General features: G+C 40.4%; 1 protein-coding gene across 4 annotated transcripts in view; it reads left to right on the top strand.

Moving 5' to 3' along the window:
- RNF13 (ring finger protein 13) overlaps positions 1 to 19,723 on the top strand; it is a 292,449-nt gene that overhangs the window by 149,820 nt on the left and 122,906 nt on the right. For all 4 annotated transcript variants that reach the window (XM_069213370.1, XM_069213366.1, XM_069213369.1 and 1 more), the window contains 2 exons: positions 7,389 to 7,494; positions 15,171 to 15,264. In XM_069213370.1, the coding sequence (XP_069069471.1) occupies positions 7,389 to 7,494; positions 15,171 to 15,264 (200 nt within the window). The remainder of the gene's footprint in view (positions 1 to 7,388; positions 7,495 to 15,170; positions 15,265 to 19,723) is intronic.

Here is a 19,723-nt window from a genome sequence, read left to right as displayed (position 1 = left end):
GATGAACTGGTCAGGGATATTTGCGTACGCTTTTCCCCCTCTCCCACTTCTTCCATATCTAGTAAACAAGTTGAGTCAAAACAATCTCAAACTCATACTAATAGCGCCAACATGGGCAAGGCAACCTTGGTACACAACACTACTAGACCTTTCAGTAGTACCTCATATCAAACTGCCAAACAGACCAGATCTGTTAACACAACACAAACAACAGATCAGACATCCAAATCCAGCATCGCTGAATCTAGCAATTTGGCTCCTAAAATCCTAGAATTCGGGCACTTAGACCTCACACAGGAATGTATGGAGGTCATAAAACAGGCTAGAAACCCTACCACTAGACACTGTTATGCAAATAAGTGGAAAAGATTTGTTTATTACTGCCATAATAATCAAATTCAACCTTTACACGCATCTGCAAAAGAGATAGTAGGATACTTACTACATTTGAAGAAATCTAAACTAGCTTTCTCTTCCATTAAAATACATCTTACGGCAATTTCAGCTTACCTGCAAATTACGCACTCAACTTCATTATTTAGGATACCAGTCATAAAAGCGTTTATGGAAGGCCTAAAGAGAATTATACCACCAAGAACACCACCGGTTCCTTCATGGAACCTCAACATTGTCTTAACACGACTCATGGGTCCACCTTTTGAGCCCATGCACTCTTGTGAAATGCAATACTTAACGTGGAAAGTTGCATTTTTAATTGCCATCACATCTCTAAGAAGAGTGAGTGAAATTCAAGCATTTACCATTCAAGAACCATTTATTCAAATACACAAAAATAAAGTTGTTCTACGGACCAATCCTAAATTTTTACCAAAAGTAATCTCACCGTTCCACTTGAATCAAACGGTAGAATTACCAGTGTTCTTCCCACAGCCAGATACTGTAGCTGAAAGAGCACTACATACATTAGACATCAAAAAAGCACTAATGTACTACATTGACAGAACAAAACTAATTCGAAAGACAAAATAACTATTTATCGCCTTTCAAAAACCTCATACAGGAAATCCAATTTCAAATCAAGGCATTGCTAGATGGATAGTTAAGTGCATTCAAAGATGCTATCTTAAAGCTAAAAGAGAACTGCCTATTACACCAAAGGCACACTCAACCAGAAAGAAAGGTGCTACCATGGCCTTTCTAGGAAATATTCCAATGAACGAAATATGTAAGGCAGCAACATGGTCTACGCCTCATACATTTACCAAGCACTACTGTGTAGATGTGTTAACTGCATAACAAGCAACAGTAGGTCAAGCTGTACTAAGAACATTATTTCAAACTACTTCAACTCCTACAGGCTGAACCACCGCTTTTGGGGAGATAACTGCTTATTAGTCTATGCACAGCATGTGTATCTGCAGCTACACATGCCATCGAACGGAAAATGTCACTTACCCAGTGTACATCTGTTCGTGGCATTAGTCGCTGCAGATTCACATGCGCCCACCCGCCTCCCCGGGAGCCTGTAGCCGTTCAGAAGTAGATCTTAAACATTTGTACATTTGTAAATATATTACTTTAAACTTCATTATGTACAGACGCATTCACTCCATTGCATGGGCACTATTACTAGCATACACAACTCCTACCTCACCCTCTGCCGGGAAAACAATCTAAGATGGAGTCGATGCCCATGCGCAATGGAGTCGAAATGGGAGGAGTCCCTCGGTCTCGTGACTCGAAAAGACTTCTTCGAAGAAAAACAACTTGTAACACTCCGAGCCCAACACCAGATGGCGGGATGTGCACAGCATGTGAATCTGCAGCGACTAATGCCACGAACAGATGTACACTGGGTAAGTGACATTTTCCATATATATATATGTATGTATGTGTGTGTATGTATGTATATGTGTGTGTGTATATGTGTGTATATATATATATATATATATATATATATATATATATATATATATATATATATATATATATATATATATATATGGCCCAATCAAAGGTATAATTACCTGGTTTAGTAATAGGGCATACCAGAGATGAAATGATTCTATGACTCTTTTAGGAGCACTGAGCTACATAATGAAAAAACACGCTTAGCATGCAGACCATCCCCTACAAGTCAGTTTACTGAAAGAGATTTCATCTGATCCATATAGCAATATGTGGGTGTCAGTAAAGAAGCTTAGAGAAAATACTCATATAATTTCCTCTTGGAATGAAGACATTTACTGTTAAATATAGCAAAAGAAATTCTAAACGTAAGCAAATGATCTCCCTTCTAAAAAGGGTAGCAAGCAATATACAAAAACATCATATAACCTATTAAAGGCTAATGAATTTAGAGATCTTTTTATGTTGCGGGCATTATTAATGTACATTTAACTCATATGAGGTAGGTTTTGGATGCATAGAAGGTAGATTAGGAGTGGGCAAGCAGACAAAAAGGGCAGTAAGAGAAGCAGTTTTCAAAAATGTCAGCAATCAATACCCACTGGAGTTTTGTTGCGTAATATATATAAAATGCAATGCTGCTGGCAGCAGTTTATACAGTACCAAGAGAAACAATTGCATATGAAAGCTGCTCCTTTGTACCAATAGAAAGAAACCCCCAATCTGAAAATATAAATAACAACTGTTCATTGGACTCGTCAAACACACAAAAGGTTGCTTGTGTTCTGGTCCAGGAAGGAGATGACCTGGCATTTCGGGCTGAACTGTTCCAACTGAAGCTGGATCAAGACTGATTTGTCAGTCTGTCTGCTAGTTGTGATTTCCTTATGTGTTATTCAGGGAGAGAATGAGTTAATGTTTCCAGACATCTTGCAAACAGTGATCTCATCTGTAGCACAATTCCACAAAGGGCACCTGTGGGTGCTGTTTTAGCTGCTATGTGATTACTTCATGGCAACGCGAGTGTACCTAATTTTTATTCAGATGAAGAAGAAAGACAGATTTACAGAAAGCAGAACTGGAGTCAATAAGCAGATTGTTTTATTTTTACTTAGTAAATTAGGAAAGCGTGAAACAAACAATAGAAGCTGTAAAGCAGAGAACACAGCAAAAAGGGATACAGCGATGTCTGTTGATAAATTGACTAATTGATACATTTTTGGAGTTACTTCAAATAATTACTGGATTTGTGGTGAATAGAGAACAATTTTTAGGCGTGTGGATTACAAAACACTTGTAATCACATATTGACATGTTTCTAGAACACATAGATGTGCATCTAGAGGCAATGGCTGATGGTAAAGAAAGTGAACAATGTTTAGTTCTTCCTACATTTTAGAACGGAAAACTTATGGTTTAAAATGCAGTGAGATGTGTGTACAGAATTTGGGTGTATAGAGCAGGATGGCTGTTTCTGAACCATCTCTTTGTTTGGCTCTTTGCATTTCTAGTAGTCCCCCTGGCCTTTTGGGGCTACAGTCTATCCAGTTGGCCTTCAAGGCTCTTGTGCTTTCAACTAAATGTGGACTGTTATATGACTGATTGCAGGCACTTGGGCTGGCAGCGAAGCAGCCAGGCTTCCTATAGGTGGTAGTGATCAGCCCTTTATACCTGTAAGAGTGGAATATGGGTAACCACCTAGGCATGTCCTGTTCTGCCACAGTAGAGAATGAGGGTTTGTACGGTAGAGCAGAACCTGGCACAGATGAAAGGTGTATCTTCCTGAAATGGGTCAACTGGTACCAGACAGTTTTTCCTTCCTGTCCACATTTACCTTAAAGTAAAATTCTCTGTGGTAAAAAGAGATTTGGCCCAGCTAGCAGGTTTGATGTGGATTTCACCATAAAATATAGATTTGGTCAGCTCAAATTTGAGATCGAATACTGATGTCCAAGGTTAGAAGAAGATGAGGCAGGCTCTCAGGCACAGTGGAAGTCCTGCATCAGTGACAAATTGAGTTAGAGCAATGTATCAGATGGATCAACACAGCCTCCTCCAATGTATAGTCCATAGAAGTCAAAGTTTACACCCAAATGGCAAAATAAAGGCAATTTATATAACTGAAATCATGTGTTAAAGAATTCCAAAGCTTTTTTTCTGTGGCAGGGTTTTTGTGCTGCCATCATCTACTATACATTCTTAATTAATACCACTCAGCCTTCCTCCTTTCTGGGGAAAAACTAGAGTTTGTTATAGCTGTGAACCCTGGGAACAGTCCATTAAATTGGCCCTAGCAGTCCCCACCATATGTTTGGTCAGCCTTCACTTTGGTTTGTTAAAATTGACACCTCTTTCCCAGTCACCTAATTAAAATGTACATGTGTCTTTCTGGACGTTCTGAAGTTGGCACATGCTGGTGAAGTGAGGGGTGAGCATTCTTGTGTCTTCTTGGTAACTCATGGGTCTTCTTTCATATCGTGTTTACATGCCAATGTCTGCAAACATCAGCATTGAACTTTGGTTCGCCATTACCATCTACCTTTCTTTATGTGTTATTGTTTCCATATTTAATCAAATTTAAGTACTCAGAAGTCAGATTGCGACCTGATTTTGTAAAAATATTTTTCTTAAACATGGAGTTTTCATCCTTTGTAAATTATAACCTCCATTGATTTGTGCAGTGATGGGCTCTGACGTGATTTTAGCACGCATCACAGCACTTTGACTATTATTGATCTCATTTGTTTGCTTTTTCTGTATGGAAGGCCATTCCAATATAAACATTTTCTAAAACCTCCAAAAGGACATGCATGTTCCTTAACCATATGAAAAGGCCAAATTCATAAAGCTGGTAATGTTATTCTGTTCTTCCCAAGTAGATCCTGTATGATTTTCTTTGTTCTTGGTGAAACTGGTGTACAAAAGTATAATGGATTGGCTAAATGCCTAGTGCATTATTTCAACACTTGGCACAGGTAAATTGTGTTTTTCCTAATCGGACTTGTTCCTAATGAAGCATTGTAACTTGAGACGGAATACTCTATATACACCATTCAAGTCAACGAGCATATCACCTCTGCGCTTTTGTGTTCAGCATGTTATCGATTTGTGTTGTGTTTGAAACTTAAAATTATTGTATTTAGTATGCTAATTATAGTATGTAAACATTATTATTTGCAAAAGTGGGACAAAAAGATTTCACAAAAAAGGATAACAAGCTTCCCTCGGTCATAATAGGCCTATTTATTTTATTCGGTGGCACTAACTGCTGTGGGGTTAGAAAAATCCCTGGTAGTGGATTCCTTGATCCAGTAGATCAAGAATATGGAGATATTTATGCTTCCTTTCTGGACCTTTCTTTGATGTTTAATGAAGCTCTGTGCACATACCTCAAGATTTTTTGTTGAACATTCTTATCCTTTAAATTGAGTTCCTAGTATGTTTGATGTCTTTGAGTGATGGTCTAGAGTATTTTCCCCATTAAAGGAATCCAGCTTCAAAAGGAGTTAAAACATTTACCCCAGGTCTAGTGGATCGTGGATCTCGGAGGAAGATCGAATTGTAAATTTAGTGATTTCATTGGACAAAAGATATCGTAGAACTAACACACCGCATTTTAGTGCTGTCTCGAAATACCTTTTCCCTCTCAAATAACTTGGCTCAAGAGCTAGTAACTACTCTAATACTCTGCCAGGGCTTCCTAACATGTGGCGGAGTTCCTTATGACTTGAAAAGCTACTTACCTTAAAACAGTACCACAATTTATTGTTTTCTCCTTAAACCATGGACCATCCTTAAATATAGCTTCTTTTATATCCTCGGCTTCTCAAAGTAATAAAGGACATCCCCGTAACTTGGTGAACCCTTTTGGAGTGGTTTGAGATCCTACAATGCAGTGAGACCCCAAATAGACCAGGGAGCTGAGTTATAAAGACCGTGCACCCTAGCCTCTGAGTGCTGCCTAGCTCATCCTGTATTTTCTTCCTTGCAGAATCAAATCATCTTGCAAGTCAGATTTTAAAAAAACCTCCTGAGAAACGGGAAATGTGTAGGCCACAAGTGCATTTACTCTGCTCCTCTTTAACCCTCAGTCACAAGATTCTTCGGATGAGAACTTCTACATTGCTAGACTTGTTGCAGTTTATTTTTGTCATTGTCTGAGAATGGACGATTAAAGAAACATAATTATGACTGGGGGTCTGCGAAGCAACCTAGTTTTTTATTCAGAACATAATGCGTGCTGGATGCTCCCCACTGGAAAAAACGACTTCTTTAAATGTGAGTTTTAGTTGTGTTGTCACTTGTGAGAAAAATATGACCGGGTATGCATTCGCACACAGAATGCTTGTGAGTTACTGGTGCAGTATAAGTTCAGAATACTAACAAGAAAAACATGATTGAGAGTTACTGGCACTAACCAGCACACACAAGAGATCAGGGAGCCGCATATAGGCATAACAAATACAGGAAAATGTATAGAGCACAACAAAAATAGATTTGCCGTTGTGGGTTATTATTGCATGGGTCTGTGCTTCTCATGTTTTTCGGCCTCAGAAGGATGATAACTATTTTGGTTCTGCCGAGATTTGACTCTTTGATGTTCATGTCTCTGGGTAAGTTGTTCCTCTTACTAAGAAGCTATGTTAGCAGCCATCAATCACAGTTGCCTTAACAGTCAGTGCTCTTATTCTGGATGAATTCAACATGTTTTGCCAGACAATCGTTTTTACAATAGCATGCATAGGTTGAAGACGATTCTTTTAGCACTTGTAATTATTTAATTACAGAAAGGGTAGTGTAGTGTCTCTACATAGCGAAATGTGCTTTAACCATGGAGCTCTGATTTTCAAGCCTCTAGAGTCTACGGCTTCTTCCAGACCGTGTGTAAGTTGATGTAAACACTGCTGGTGACTTGAATCCAGAAGCACGGATTGGGAATTCGCCCCTACCTTTCAACACAAACCATTATTTTTCTGCATATTTACTGCTTCCAGGCTCTCTAATGTGACGTAAAAAATTATATTGCAGATAGTGATTTCTAGGCACGGATGGATAGTCTGGGTGGTCTGTTTTTTGCCTAAATCCTGCAGAAAACTAAATAGACATTAAGGCGTTTAAGTGTCGAGATATTATAATATACCCCTTAAATCTCCAACTTAATCTTGAGTGAATAATAGAATTCAGGCCATTGTTCAATTAACAAAGAATTTTAATATTTTCAAACCTAATAATGACAATGTACATTAGCATGTTTCTTTCTCTTAACAGTTTTACAATTATTCACAGTGTGTCCACATTGTGTAGATACATTTAGTCAGTGTGGAAGTGTATGTGTTTTTAAGTTTTTTTTTTTTTTTTTTTTTTTTTTCTTCACTTTTTAATTTATTCCATGCTGTCATGAGCGTTTTAGCTATAGTAGCATTTTGTTTTGTTTCAGTAATGTTTTTACGTTTCTATTGTGTTTTTTAACGTCCTTGTGTGAATTGTAACACATTCCAACTGTTCTTTCTGACACACAGTGGCCATATTGTTTTACTTCCTGAGTGGAGTCTTCCATTGGAGTACTACCTAATTCCTTTCCTCATTATAGTGGGAATCTGTCTTATTCTAATTGTCATCTTCATGGTAGGTATATTTATTGAAATGATGTCCCGTCTTTTGTATTCTTTGTAACCATAAGACATTTTAGACTTGTTTTCAGTGATCCCCGTCTATCCCATATGCATGTTGTGTAATGCATATTTTTGTGACTACTGAAAAGATCACTTTTGTCCAGCAAACCATGCCTCTGTTGTATCTATTTATTCTGTTGTTCTATATATAGGTATTTGAAAGAAATTTAGATTGGTTGCAGATTTTAGCAGTTAAAAGTAATACAGTTGAAGAGATAAAACATTTTTGAAAACATTCTGATTTACCTGTGACACCAGCATAAGCAACATTAAAAAAACAGTGTTCGATGGGCATCTCAATAACTGAAGCTGCACTTTAATCCACAAAGCCATTATAAATTTGTGCACAGGTGCAATGCGTCCAAAGTGACATGTGCATCTGTTAATCTGGAACACATGGAAGTAAGCCTAAATTAATGTGCATTTGCACCACAAATTTATTTTCCCTCTAGGGGATCTACTTTCGCCACAGTGCAGACTAACTTTCTAGTTACTGACCTGTGTGCTATCTCATCTAGATAGTCATTGAAAAATGTTTGGCTGACCCACTTCTTACACACCACAACACAAGTTGCTAGCACCATGCTAGTCAAACCAGTCGGGCTTTCCCAATGGCTGCAGTACTGAAACTGCAACCATTACTGTTCTGGATGACATTCGCTGCATGTTTGACAATAGTGATATCAGCCTTCTTATCCCGCTTGATTTATTGGAGGCATTTAATCATGTTGGTCATTATAGGCTCACTATAGTCTTTGAAACTGACATGTTAAAAAGGAGTGGTTCTTAGCTGATTCATCTTTTTCCTAGCTAGTGGCACACATAGCTAGTGCATTAAAACCACCTTGATACGTTGCACAATTGGATATCTTTGAATTTTCTCACACTCAGTCTGGAGAAAACCGAATTCAAACTCATAAGGCAACCACGTCAATCTAAATTCATAGAAGATTAGCTCTGAACTACACATTGACTACTTCTCACCTACTTTGGGTAACAAAGTGAGTTCACTGAGTTTGTGGATTGAGCCTCATCTTTCCATGATCTTACAGGCTGAACACACAGCATAAACCGGAAGCACTTCCCTTGAGAAGTTTGATCATGGAGTCACATTTGCTCCATCATATGTTCATCTCAGTATGCGATGATGGAAGAGAGAACCAACCTAGTAATTAAGTTTGGAGTAATACAATACATATATTTCTTAAAATATGCAGACTGTATGAGACGGATCTAGTAATTTAATTTAAAGAATAGCTCAACATCCTAAATAGGGAGCATCAAACTTTAATATTATAGGACTCATGGATTTATTCAACTTGAACATAGTTATAAAACGAAATTCAGGTTGTTCAAATGCCATAGGAAAAGCAAGTCTAAAGGTTGTACTTTCTCGCTATACACGCCCATCCTATAGAATAGAAGGAATAGACCACAAGTAGAATGGTTGTGATTCTGCCAAAATAGTACTAATGAAATCTTTCATGAAAAAATAATTTAAGGGTTTTAAATAGAGGAAAAATCAACCACAGGATTCATTACTTAATCCTACAGAAAAAACGGTTTGTACTAGAAAAAATGGTCACCTTTGTTGGTAGATGTGGGCTTTAGACAAGCAATTGTTGACATACTATTGATAATTTTCAAAAGGGTACATAATTTAAAGGACATTGAACACTCAATAAGTATCAAGCTTCAGTGTTATAAATGAGATTAAGAAACATATCTAAAGGTTTATTTTGTTGTACCATATAATATTTTATATGTTTGGGTGCTTTTATTGAACCAAGTGCAGTGGTATAACTGACAGTGAACCGTGAAATAGTGGGAAATATTTCACTGTTCCCTCTGAGTTGCGGATTTCATAGTTATAATGACCACTCTGCGCATTACCATTGTCTGAGATGATAGGATTATTCAGCATGGAGGACCGATAGAATGTAGCACAAAAACCAAAAGTATAAGCAATAAAATGCAAATTGTGGGACCTATTTTCTGCCAGTATTTTTTCATCCATTTGATCTAGAAACAATATTTTTGGTGAAAGCTGCAAATTATGTAGCAGTTCCATAACTAGGCGGTTAAACCTGCAGCCACAGAATCACATAAATCCACTGACACTCCACTCAGTGTTGTCTGTTGTTCATCAGTAATCAATTCATAAAATGTACACAAAATCTAAACATTTTAATTCCAACCTGTAACAGTTTATTAGCTGCCCTTTGGAGAAAACGTTTTTTTCTAGCTAAATCCGAAAAAGCTTCAGTATAAAGGGGACGGTAGGTAGGGGTCCCCTGTGCCTCTCCCACGCTTAGTAAACGGCTAAATACTGCTTAATTAAAGCTCAAAATTGATGTGAACTGTTAAAACTGTTAGACTTGAATTTGAATTAAGGAATCTGTTACCGAACTGAAACTGCACTCTGCATTGGTGTATTCGAAGGAGCTAGACGCTCGTTTTTATTAGAATCTTATCCCGTTTTTATTGCCGCCATTTTGGGGGGTTAGCACTCCAGCTTCTAGTGCTGGAGGGCTATTTTAGCCACACTATGAGCGTGGCGCGCCGATGGCGCGCCAAAGGCAAACCCGTCTGCACCCGTCCGCGCCAGAACGAGCCAAGAGCCTAGAAATTATGCCCGTGTTTTAACTGGAGAGGTAGGTATCACTTATTCTAGTGAGGAACTGCTTCTCCTTAACAAAACATCCTCTGCCCTATGTTACAACAGTCTAGACCCACATAAGGTTAATTTTAGTTGCCCCAGTTGTGCCTGGTCACCTAGAGCATCCACAGACCATCGACAAGCGGAGAATCGTGATAAATTTCCCATATGTCTAATTAATTGTCGTTCACTAGGAGCTCATACAAGGGACATTCATCTCCTAATAGAACAAATTGAACCCCTGGCCTTGTTTCTAACAGAAACATGGCTGGATGAAAGCTCTGGACCACATATTGTTATGGCCCTCCCCTCAGGTTATAAAATCAGTAGAGTGGACAGACCTAGCAGAGGGGGAGGCATTGCAGTCATTCTTAGAGACACATGTAAGATCAATTCTGCTCCGCCCCTAATCAAAGGCTGTGAAAGCATGTCGTTCGCGATCAACGTAAACCCGCATTACACACTTTCTGGTGTTTTGATCTATCGTCCACCTGGTCCCATGGGAGATTTTATAATGTCACTGGCAGAACACACTTCACAAGTAACACACACTAAACCCAATTTTTTAGTGCTGGGTGACTTTAACCTTCATGCAGAAAATATAGATACTGCATCCTCTAAGATGTTGATAGCAGATATGAATGCTTGTGATCTAAACCAACTTATTCATGGCCCCATCCATGTTAAGGGCCATACACTTGATTTGGCTTTTTCTAATAACCCAAATCTAACATTTCTATCATCTTCCCCTCTAGCATGGTCAGACCACTTCCTTGTAGAAATGGAATTACATCTTACTCACTACAAGATCCCATATATGGGGGCACTCCCACGCAGAAGGAAATGGCACAGATTAAAATCCTCAGATTTTGTCTCCGCCCTGGAGAAAAATAGACCAGGAAGTATAAATACAAATAATATAACAGATTTTTCGCATTCTGTTAATACAGTAAATGGGTAGAGAACAGCCTAGAGGAAACCATACCTCTCTCCTCGTCTAAAGGCACCCGGCGTAAGAAGTCGGCTCCATGGTACAATGCAGACCTATTAGAGAAGAAAAGAGAGTGTAGGAAACTAGAGAGGAGATGGCGCTGCACAAAATATGAATCCATGAAAAGGGATTATAAAAATTTGATTCGAGAGTATCACCTGGAAATTAAAAAAGCTCAGGCAATCTATTACGTAGGAAAAATTGAAGCGGCTGCCAACTCACCCAAGGAGATCTTTATTGCCCTAAAAGATCTTATCCATCCTAGAGAGGAAGCAGAAACTAGGGATTCCCCCCAACAACATGTAGAAGATCTGGCTAGTTTTTTCCTGGATAAAATTCAGAATATTTACCTAGCCTTTCCTAATACCCCTAATATAGGGCAGAAGAGAATAAGCCAAGAGGTTAGGGAGGCAATCCTTTTTACAAACTTTACTCCTATTAGTTTGGATGGAGTTACCAATCTATTGAGATCAACAAAATCGGGCTCCCCACTTGACCCTGCCCCCCCCCCCCCCAGATCCTATCCTTGGGAATCTCAGCATTAGGGCCGATAATAAAGAATCTTATTAATACCTCTCTGAGTGATGGCACAGTGCCTGATCATTGGAAACAAGCCATTGTCAAGCCACTCTTGAAGAAAGCCAGCCTAGATCCTAAGATCCTGAGCAACTATAGACCAATTTCATTACTGCCCCTAATTGCCAAACTGGCGGAAAACATGTACACTCTCAGTTATCCACATTCCTGGAAGAAAAGAATCTTATACATCCTACCCAGATGGGTTTTAGACCTAAACATGGCACAGAAACTGCCCTGATCGCCATAACAGAAGAGGCAAGGAAGAGGATGGATTTAGGTATGGAAACCGCGATTATCCTCCTTGACCTAAGTGCGGCCTTTGATACAGTTGACTTAAAAATCCTCATAGAAAGGGTACAAGGATGTGGAATTGCCGGTTCCGCGTTAGACTGGATTTGCTCCTTTTTATATGGGAGGTCATTTCAGGTACTCAATAGAGAGTATATCTCTAGGAGCACCTTCAGTAGTTGTGGTGTTCCTCAGGGCTCGGCCCTAAGTCCATTACTTTTCAACATCTACATGAGGCCATTAGCAGGCATAGTTGAGCCTTTTGGACTGAACCTAGTTTCATATGCTGATGATACGCAGCTGATAGTCTCCTTCTCTAATTCCCATCCAGATATGGGGTCAGCTCTAGGTCCATGTATGAAAGCAGTTGCAACTTGGATGGCTGATAGTAAACTAAAGCTTAACGATGACAAAACGGAGGTTATGTTTTTTGGAAATAAAATTCCCCCTTTAAACTCTAGCCTACTGAGAGGAGTATCAACCCTCCCCCCCCCCCTTAAAGGACTTATTAAAAGCCTAGGGGTATGGCTGGACCCCCTTCTCTCAATGGCCCAACATGCGAATAGAATAGCAGGAACTGCTTTTGCTTTGCTAAGGACCCTGAGGAAGGTTTTAACTATTTTACCTTTCCCAGCAAGAAGAGTAGTTGTCCAGGCACTGATTGGTGCTCGGATTGACTATGGTAATGCTTTGTTTATTGGCTCCCCGAAATATGTAATTCAGAGACTGCAAAGGGTACAAAATGCAGCGGCTCGTCTGCTACTAAACATTCCTAAACAATATTCAATAAGGCCAGGAATCGTTTCCCTACACTGGCTCCCGGTAGCGGAAAGGATTCAGTTCAAGACCCTATGCCACTTTCATAGATCCATATTTGATAGGGGACCTGAAATGCTGAAAACTCTTGCTCAGGCTTATATTCCAGCTAGGCCACTTAGATCCTCCTCAGCTAACCTGGCTATAATTCCAACCATGAGGAAAGCCAGGTGGGGAGGAAGATCGGTAGCATATCAAGGCGCTCCGCTTTGGAATAACCTTCCTCTCAAGATGAGAGCTAACCCTCAAGAGATGTCGTTCAGAAAGGAACTGAAGACCTGGCTATTTAAAACTTAAATCCTTCGAATAATTTTAAGCAGTATTTCATCGTTATGGCTGTATAAGCGCTACGAGGCCGCTGGCAGTTGGGCGCTATATAAACCTCTATAACATAACATAACATAAAAAATATGTAACAATTAATAAGTGCAACTTGGTCCTTCCTTTGTTGCCATCTCAGGGTTCCAGTGATATTTACCTCTCACTCTGCATTTGGCCTCGTGGTTTATGATGTCACCAGATCCCCTTCCAATAGCAATGCTGCACAGTATTACACAGTTAACTACTATCTATCTGTCACATAGTGGGTAACTGCCCCGGCCCTGTGTCCACAAAGCCCCTGAGGCATTTGAATGCATGGGCTGCCTTTCAGCAAAACCCAGCACACAGCCCTTATCCACAAAACTGGCTGCACATAACGTTGACTCATATAGCATGAGAATTTTTTTTTCTACATGTCAAAATTGGGATTCAATTTTAAAAATCAAATTTTGGAGAAAAAAACATTGGGACAGTGCTCCATATTCTTGCAATTTTTTATTGTCGCAAAATCATTGTTTAGTGAAATAGTGATTTCAACACTTACATTTAACACTTTTTTTTATTTTAAAAGGACATTTTGTTCCCCTCTGGTGACGGCCCTCATTCCCCTGCAGCCAAACAGTGCTAGTTATGCCTCCCCCACCCGCCGACCCAAGGGAATAGTTTTTTCGTGTTTAAAATAACTCAATTTTTTTACTTCTAGTTTCTTGCCTATTTTGCAAAAAACATGCAGTTGATTTACACAAAACGACATATTCGCAAATGTTAATGGACTGTTTCACCTTATCAGTTTGGTGAAAATTCATTGAGCATTATTTGTGGTACATGTGTTTTTTACTCCATTCCATCTCGTAACGTCTGTCTTCTTCACAGAGCTTGACAAAAGTGTTCAAGGTTGAGTTGGTGAACCAAGTTTGTGTAGTGTTTCGTACAGGTGTGTCAAACAGCACCAACATCATTCAAGACTTAGATATTGTATTTGTTATAGGCAGAGCACCTTGACCATAAATGCAAGGTGTTTTCTTTATAAATAGGAACGAAAATAAAGACAAGCCCTGGCTAGATCTGCCCAGGGTCGTTAGAGATCATGTTTGTTGGTTGCCTATATTGGGAGGGTTTGGGCTCCCAGCAGAGTAAGGACTGTGACATGTTATAGGGGTGAGGAGGTAATGGAAGCAAGTCACTAACCTATTTTAGAGTGGTTACAACAAGTGGGCCATTTACAGTTATTTTTGTGTTTCTTTTTGCATCATAATACATTTCCCCACCCAGTAATGATTAAAATCATATTTTAGACCGTTATTTGAAATTAATTATTTCTTGAATTTTGCAATCTAAAAAATAATCTTCACAAGCATTGCTCACATTCAGTCTTAATTACCTATTTGGATAGCATCCTACAGGAGGCGTGGTTTCTTATGCTTAATAAATTTCCTAATGAACGAAACATATTTTCCACAGTAATTCAGTAATTACACGTGATAAAGGGCTATAGGTGGGAGACGTAAGTGTCGAGTAACAATATATTTCTTGGGCTTAAATTACACTGCAAGGATTCCTTTAAAAAAGCAATGAGGTTTAAACAATGAAGCAGCCATGGAGAACTGGCAAGTGTAAAGTTTACAAACCGTGCCTGCCTCATAGTTCTATATTTCCATGATTTATTTTAAGTAAGATACTGCACCATATCTTGTATTTGATTATTTATTAATAAATGTGGTCAGAAGTTGATTATGTAGATGTTCTATTACATCACGCCTTTTTGACCATGCTAACGAGGCACTAATTCCTAAAAAGTGGACTATACATTTGTTGTTGCTGTTCAAATGCTAGGGCTAAATTTGAAATAATTTGTTTTACTATGTATATATGTATGCAGGAATGTTATCGTTCATTAACGTAACTTTCAGACTTGCTTTAAAAATGTGAGACTAAATTGCCTGAATTGTATCTTTAATATTGTTGTTCTTTTTAGATCACAAAATTTGTGCAGGACAGGCACAAATCAAGAAAAAATAGACTTCGGAAAGATCAGCTGAAAAAGCTGCCAGTGCACAAGTACAAAAAAGGCGAGTAAATGTCACTATTAAATGCTAGCAATGTAGACTATGTTTTTGTTCTAGCAATGTAAACCATGTTTTGCCATAAAATTAGTCTAGCTATAAAAATAACTATTTATTAAACTTAAACACCATACCAGATAAAATTAGATTAGTGGCCTCGCTACAAACCTTGGTGCGTAAGCTATGATCTTTGTCACATTTCCTCTAAAATGACCTGCAGCAGGTTAGATACACTTGAAAAAGAATTGGTTTGTACATTTTCTGAATTTGAAATAAATGTAGAGCCAATTATTAAAACTTACGGACTCCTGTGTGCCATGCACCTGTGCTTCACATTTCAGCTCTGAAATATGTGGAGAGTAGGGAGACACTCGTTATTGCTAGCAAGAATGTGTATTTATGCAATGCCACTGGATGAAGTTGTTGATTCCTATTCATCTCTGAAAATGTCAGGGAAAGACCCTGTTGAAAGAGAGGCACAGATTAAAATATACTTACCAGATATTGAACATACAACTGCAGATAAGAACAGTCTAAAACAACGTCCATATTTATGTGCTGCTTTCTTAATTTATCAGTGTTTATTCTATTGATATGTAACTTCTATGGTTCCCCTGAAATACTCTCCACTCCTGTGTAATGGTACTCGATGTCAGGCAGTTGATCAACCGTAGTCTATGGAATAACTGCACTAGATTTTCAGATACAAAAAAGAGATGTGATTTAAAGAAAAAAAGCAATGTCCAAAAGTCTACCGTTTAGTGATACATTTTCCAAAACAGTCCTCAGAATTTATTTAGAAAAAGGGAAAAAGAGGAGGTAGTAGCAGAAAGTCACCTAAGGCGAAGGCTGTTTTCAAAGTCACTCTGGAAAACAATAGCCAACACAGTTAATACGGTTTGCCAAAATCAAGAGGAATTGTGCAGGAGATCAAGGAAATCCAGAGCCAGTACTGCAACAAAGTTACTAAAACTGCGCAGAAAGTATGTGATTATGATACAGGGAGTGCAGAATTATTAGGCAAATTAGTATTTTGACCACATCATCCTCTTTATGCATGTTGTCTTACTCCAAGCTGTATAGGCTCGAAAGCCTACTACCAATTAAGCATATTAGGTGATGTGCATCTCTGTAATGAGAAGGGGTGTGGTCTAATGACATCAACACCCTATATCAGGTGTGCATAATTATTAGGCAACTTCCTTTCCTTTGGCAAAATGGGTCAAAAGAAGGACTTGACAGGCTCAGAAAAGTCAAAAATAGTGAGATATCTTGCAAAGGGATGCAGCACTCTTAAAATTGCAAAGCTTCTGAAGCGTGATCATCGAACAATCAAGCGTTACATTCAAAATAGTCAACAGGGTCGCAAGAAGCGTGTGGAAAAACCAAGGCGCAAAATAACTGCCCATGAACTGAGAAAAGTCAAGCGTGCAGCTGCCACGATGCCACTTGCCACCAGTTTGGCCATATTTCAGAGCTGCAACATCACTGGAGTGCCCAAAAGCACAAGGTGTGCAATACTCAGAGACATGGCCAAGGTAAGAAAGGCTGAAAGACGACCACCACTGAACAAGACACACAAGCTGAAACGTCAAGACTGGGCCAAGAAATATCTCAAGACTGATTTTTCTAAGGTTTTATGGACTGATGAAATGAGAGTGAGTCTTGATGGGCCAGATGGATGGGCCCGTGGCTGGATTGGTAAAGGGCAGAGAGCTCCAGTCCGACTCAGACGCCAGCAAGGTGGAGGTGGAGTACTGGTTTGGGCTGGTATCATCAAAGATGAGCTTGTGGGGCCTTTTCGGGTTGAGGATGGAGTCAAGCTCAACTCCCAGTCCTACTGCCAGTTCCTGGAAGACACCTTCTTCAAGCAGTGGTACAGGAAGAAGTCTGCATCCTTCAAGAAAAACATGATTTTCATGCAGGACAATGCTCCATCACACGCGTCCAAGTACTCCACAGCGTGGCTGGCAAGAAAGGGTATAAAAGAAGGAAATCTAATGACATGGCCTCCTTGTTCACCTGATCTGAACCCCATTGAGAACCTGTGGTCCATCATCAAATGTGAGATTTACAAGGAGGGAAAACAGTACACCTCTCTGAACAGTGTCTGGGAGGCTGTGGTTGCTGCTGCACGCAATGTTGATGGTGAACAGATCAAAACACTGACAGAATCCATGGATGGCAGGCTTTTGAGTGTCCTTGCAAAGAAAGGTGGCTATATTGGTCACTGATTTGTTTTTGTTTTGTTTTTGAATGTCAGAAATGTATATTTGTGAATGTTGAGATGTTATATTGGTTTCACTGGTAATAATAAATAATTGAAATGGGTATATATTTTTTTTTTGTTAAGTTGCCTAATAATTATGCACAGTAATAGTCACCTGCACACACAGATATCCCCCTAACATAGCTAAAACTAAAAACAAACTAAAAACTACTTCCAAAAATATTCAGCTTTGATATTAATGAGTTTTTTGGGTTCATTGAGAACATGGTTGTTGTTCAATAATAAAATGAATCCTCAAAAATACAATTTGCCTAATAATTCTGCACTCCCTGTATAGGGCTCTGCACTTTAAGATTTTGGATTTAGTCTTAGTCTAGAGAAATAAAACTGCTTGAGTAAAAGATTTTCTATATATTACCATTAAGAATTATTAGTTCTGTGAACAACATGGAGGTGAGTATTATACATTTCTGTCCTTTATTACTCAAAACGCCAACAAACAGCATGCACTATCCAGGGTCACTACCAAAAACTACAGTTCCCATGAGGCTTGAAGACCTGCACGTCACATAGTCATCTAGAACCAGGTAGGGCATCAAGGGTATATGGGTGGAAATCCATCTTCTTGCATGTTTTGTTGCAAACCACGTGCTCAAGATCCACGCCTTCCTTAATGGTCCTTGCAGAACAGACTACAACTCTCACTTTCTGTTTATGGCCTCTAATGAAATTATGCAATGATCATTTACACTATACTTGTATATGTATGTGTATACTTCCCATCATTTACACTATACCTGTATGTGAAATCCACGAATTGGGAAAGAGAAGATGGTGCAAAATAAATCAGATCATGTACTGACAATGTATATATATGTGATATTTTATATATAATATCCAAACTAAAACTGCTCTTGCTTTAACATGATTCTTCTGCCAAATGGCTTTGGTTCTTGTGAGTACAGCGCAAGATCCTGCCGTTTAATCCAGTAATTGTCCTCCATAAAACAAAACATGACCGCTCCTGAAACTTGCACAGATTTACCCTGTTATTGAGTGCGACTTCCAAAACATACTTCGGGCATGGAGCCTTTTTCAAGTTAATTATGACCCATCACAGGGCAGAGCCAAGATGGCGCCGAGGACGGACTCGCCTTGAGTGAGCTCTCTCCCGGCCACAAAAAGTATCCTGTCAGGAGATCCGCCAGCCTCCCAGCTGGCCCCCGAGTGGAAATAGAGGTGCGGTGGTGCCCCCGCTGGGGTCGCAGCAGTGGGGGCGGCCGTGCAGAGGCCCCCTGAGTCACCGAACAGGCGGCCGTCCTGACTGTGGGGTCAGGCCGAGGGCGCCATACAAGGCCCTGGAGTCGCCGGATGGGCCTTATGGGCGGGGAGGGCTCCTATTGGCCCTCAACGGCCTCTCTCTTCATCTGCCCCGACGCCCACCCCCCCCCCCCCCAACCTGGAAAGGGAGATGGACCGGGCACAAGGGCCTGGTGATACCACGATCCGGAGAGTGCCGTGGCGCGGCCTATGGTTTTGCTGGCAAGGTTGCGCCAGGAAAGCCAAGGGGGGGGCGGCAGAGGGGCCCCTGGTATTTTCAGGCAGTGGTGGGGCCTTCCCTCCCTCCCCACCGCTGGTGCATGCGAGGGGGGCAAGAATCCTGAGGTGAAGCGCGGGGTCGAGGGTGATACTGAGCGCTGAGGGGGGGTGTTGTGGCCCCCCTGGTCGAGTGGCTACAATAGCGGGGTGCAGATGAGCACCAGCCGACTGAGGCGCCATAACGGACCTGGCCCTCATGACCTGTGATTGGCCCGTGGAGGAGTGGCAGACTGAGGGGGGCAATGAGTGACAACTGACAGAATCGAGTAGCGCAAGTTTTTTGGTTGGGGATTGGGAAGTCTGCCCCCCACCCCCTTACCCGGCCCCCGCCTGCTGTCTGGAGAGACTGAACTGCTGGAAGGGAGGACAGTCTGGCTCCTGCTTGTGAACAAAGTTAGGACCCTGTTGGTGCCGATAGGGGCAGAAATGCATCCCCCCGCCCCCCCCCTTGGCCTTCGTAGGTGGGAACGCGAGGATGGCGAGAGATAAGGAACCCAAGCCACCCAGCCAGGGGGGTATGGACCGCTATACGAGAGTGATGGCCCTCACCTCTGGCTGCAGACCCGCCGGCAGTACTTGATAACACCACCCTTCTGTCTGCAGTTCAGTCCTTTAGGGAGGCGCTGGAGGGACGAG

Source organism: Pleurodeles waltl, chromosome 11, assembly GCF_031143425.1.
Source record: "Pleurodeles waltl isolate 20211129_DDA chromosome 11, aPleWal1.hap1.20221129, whole genome shotgun sequence".
NCBI classification, from domain to species: Eukaryota; Metazoa; Chordata; class Amphibia; order Caudata; family Salamandridae; genus Pleurodeles; species Pleurodeles waltl.
This window is presented reverse-complemented; position numbering and strand designations above follow the sequence as displayed.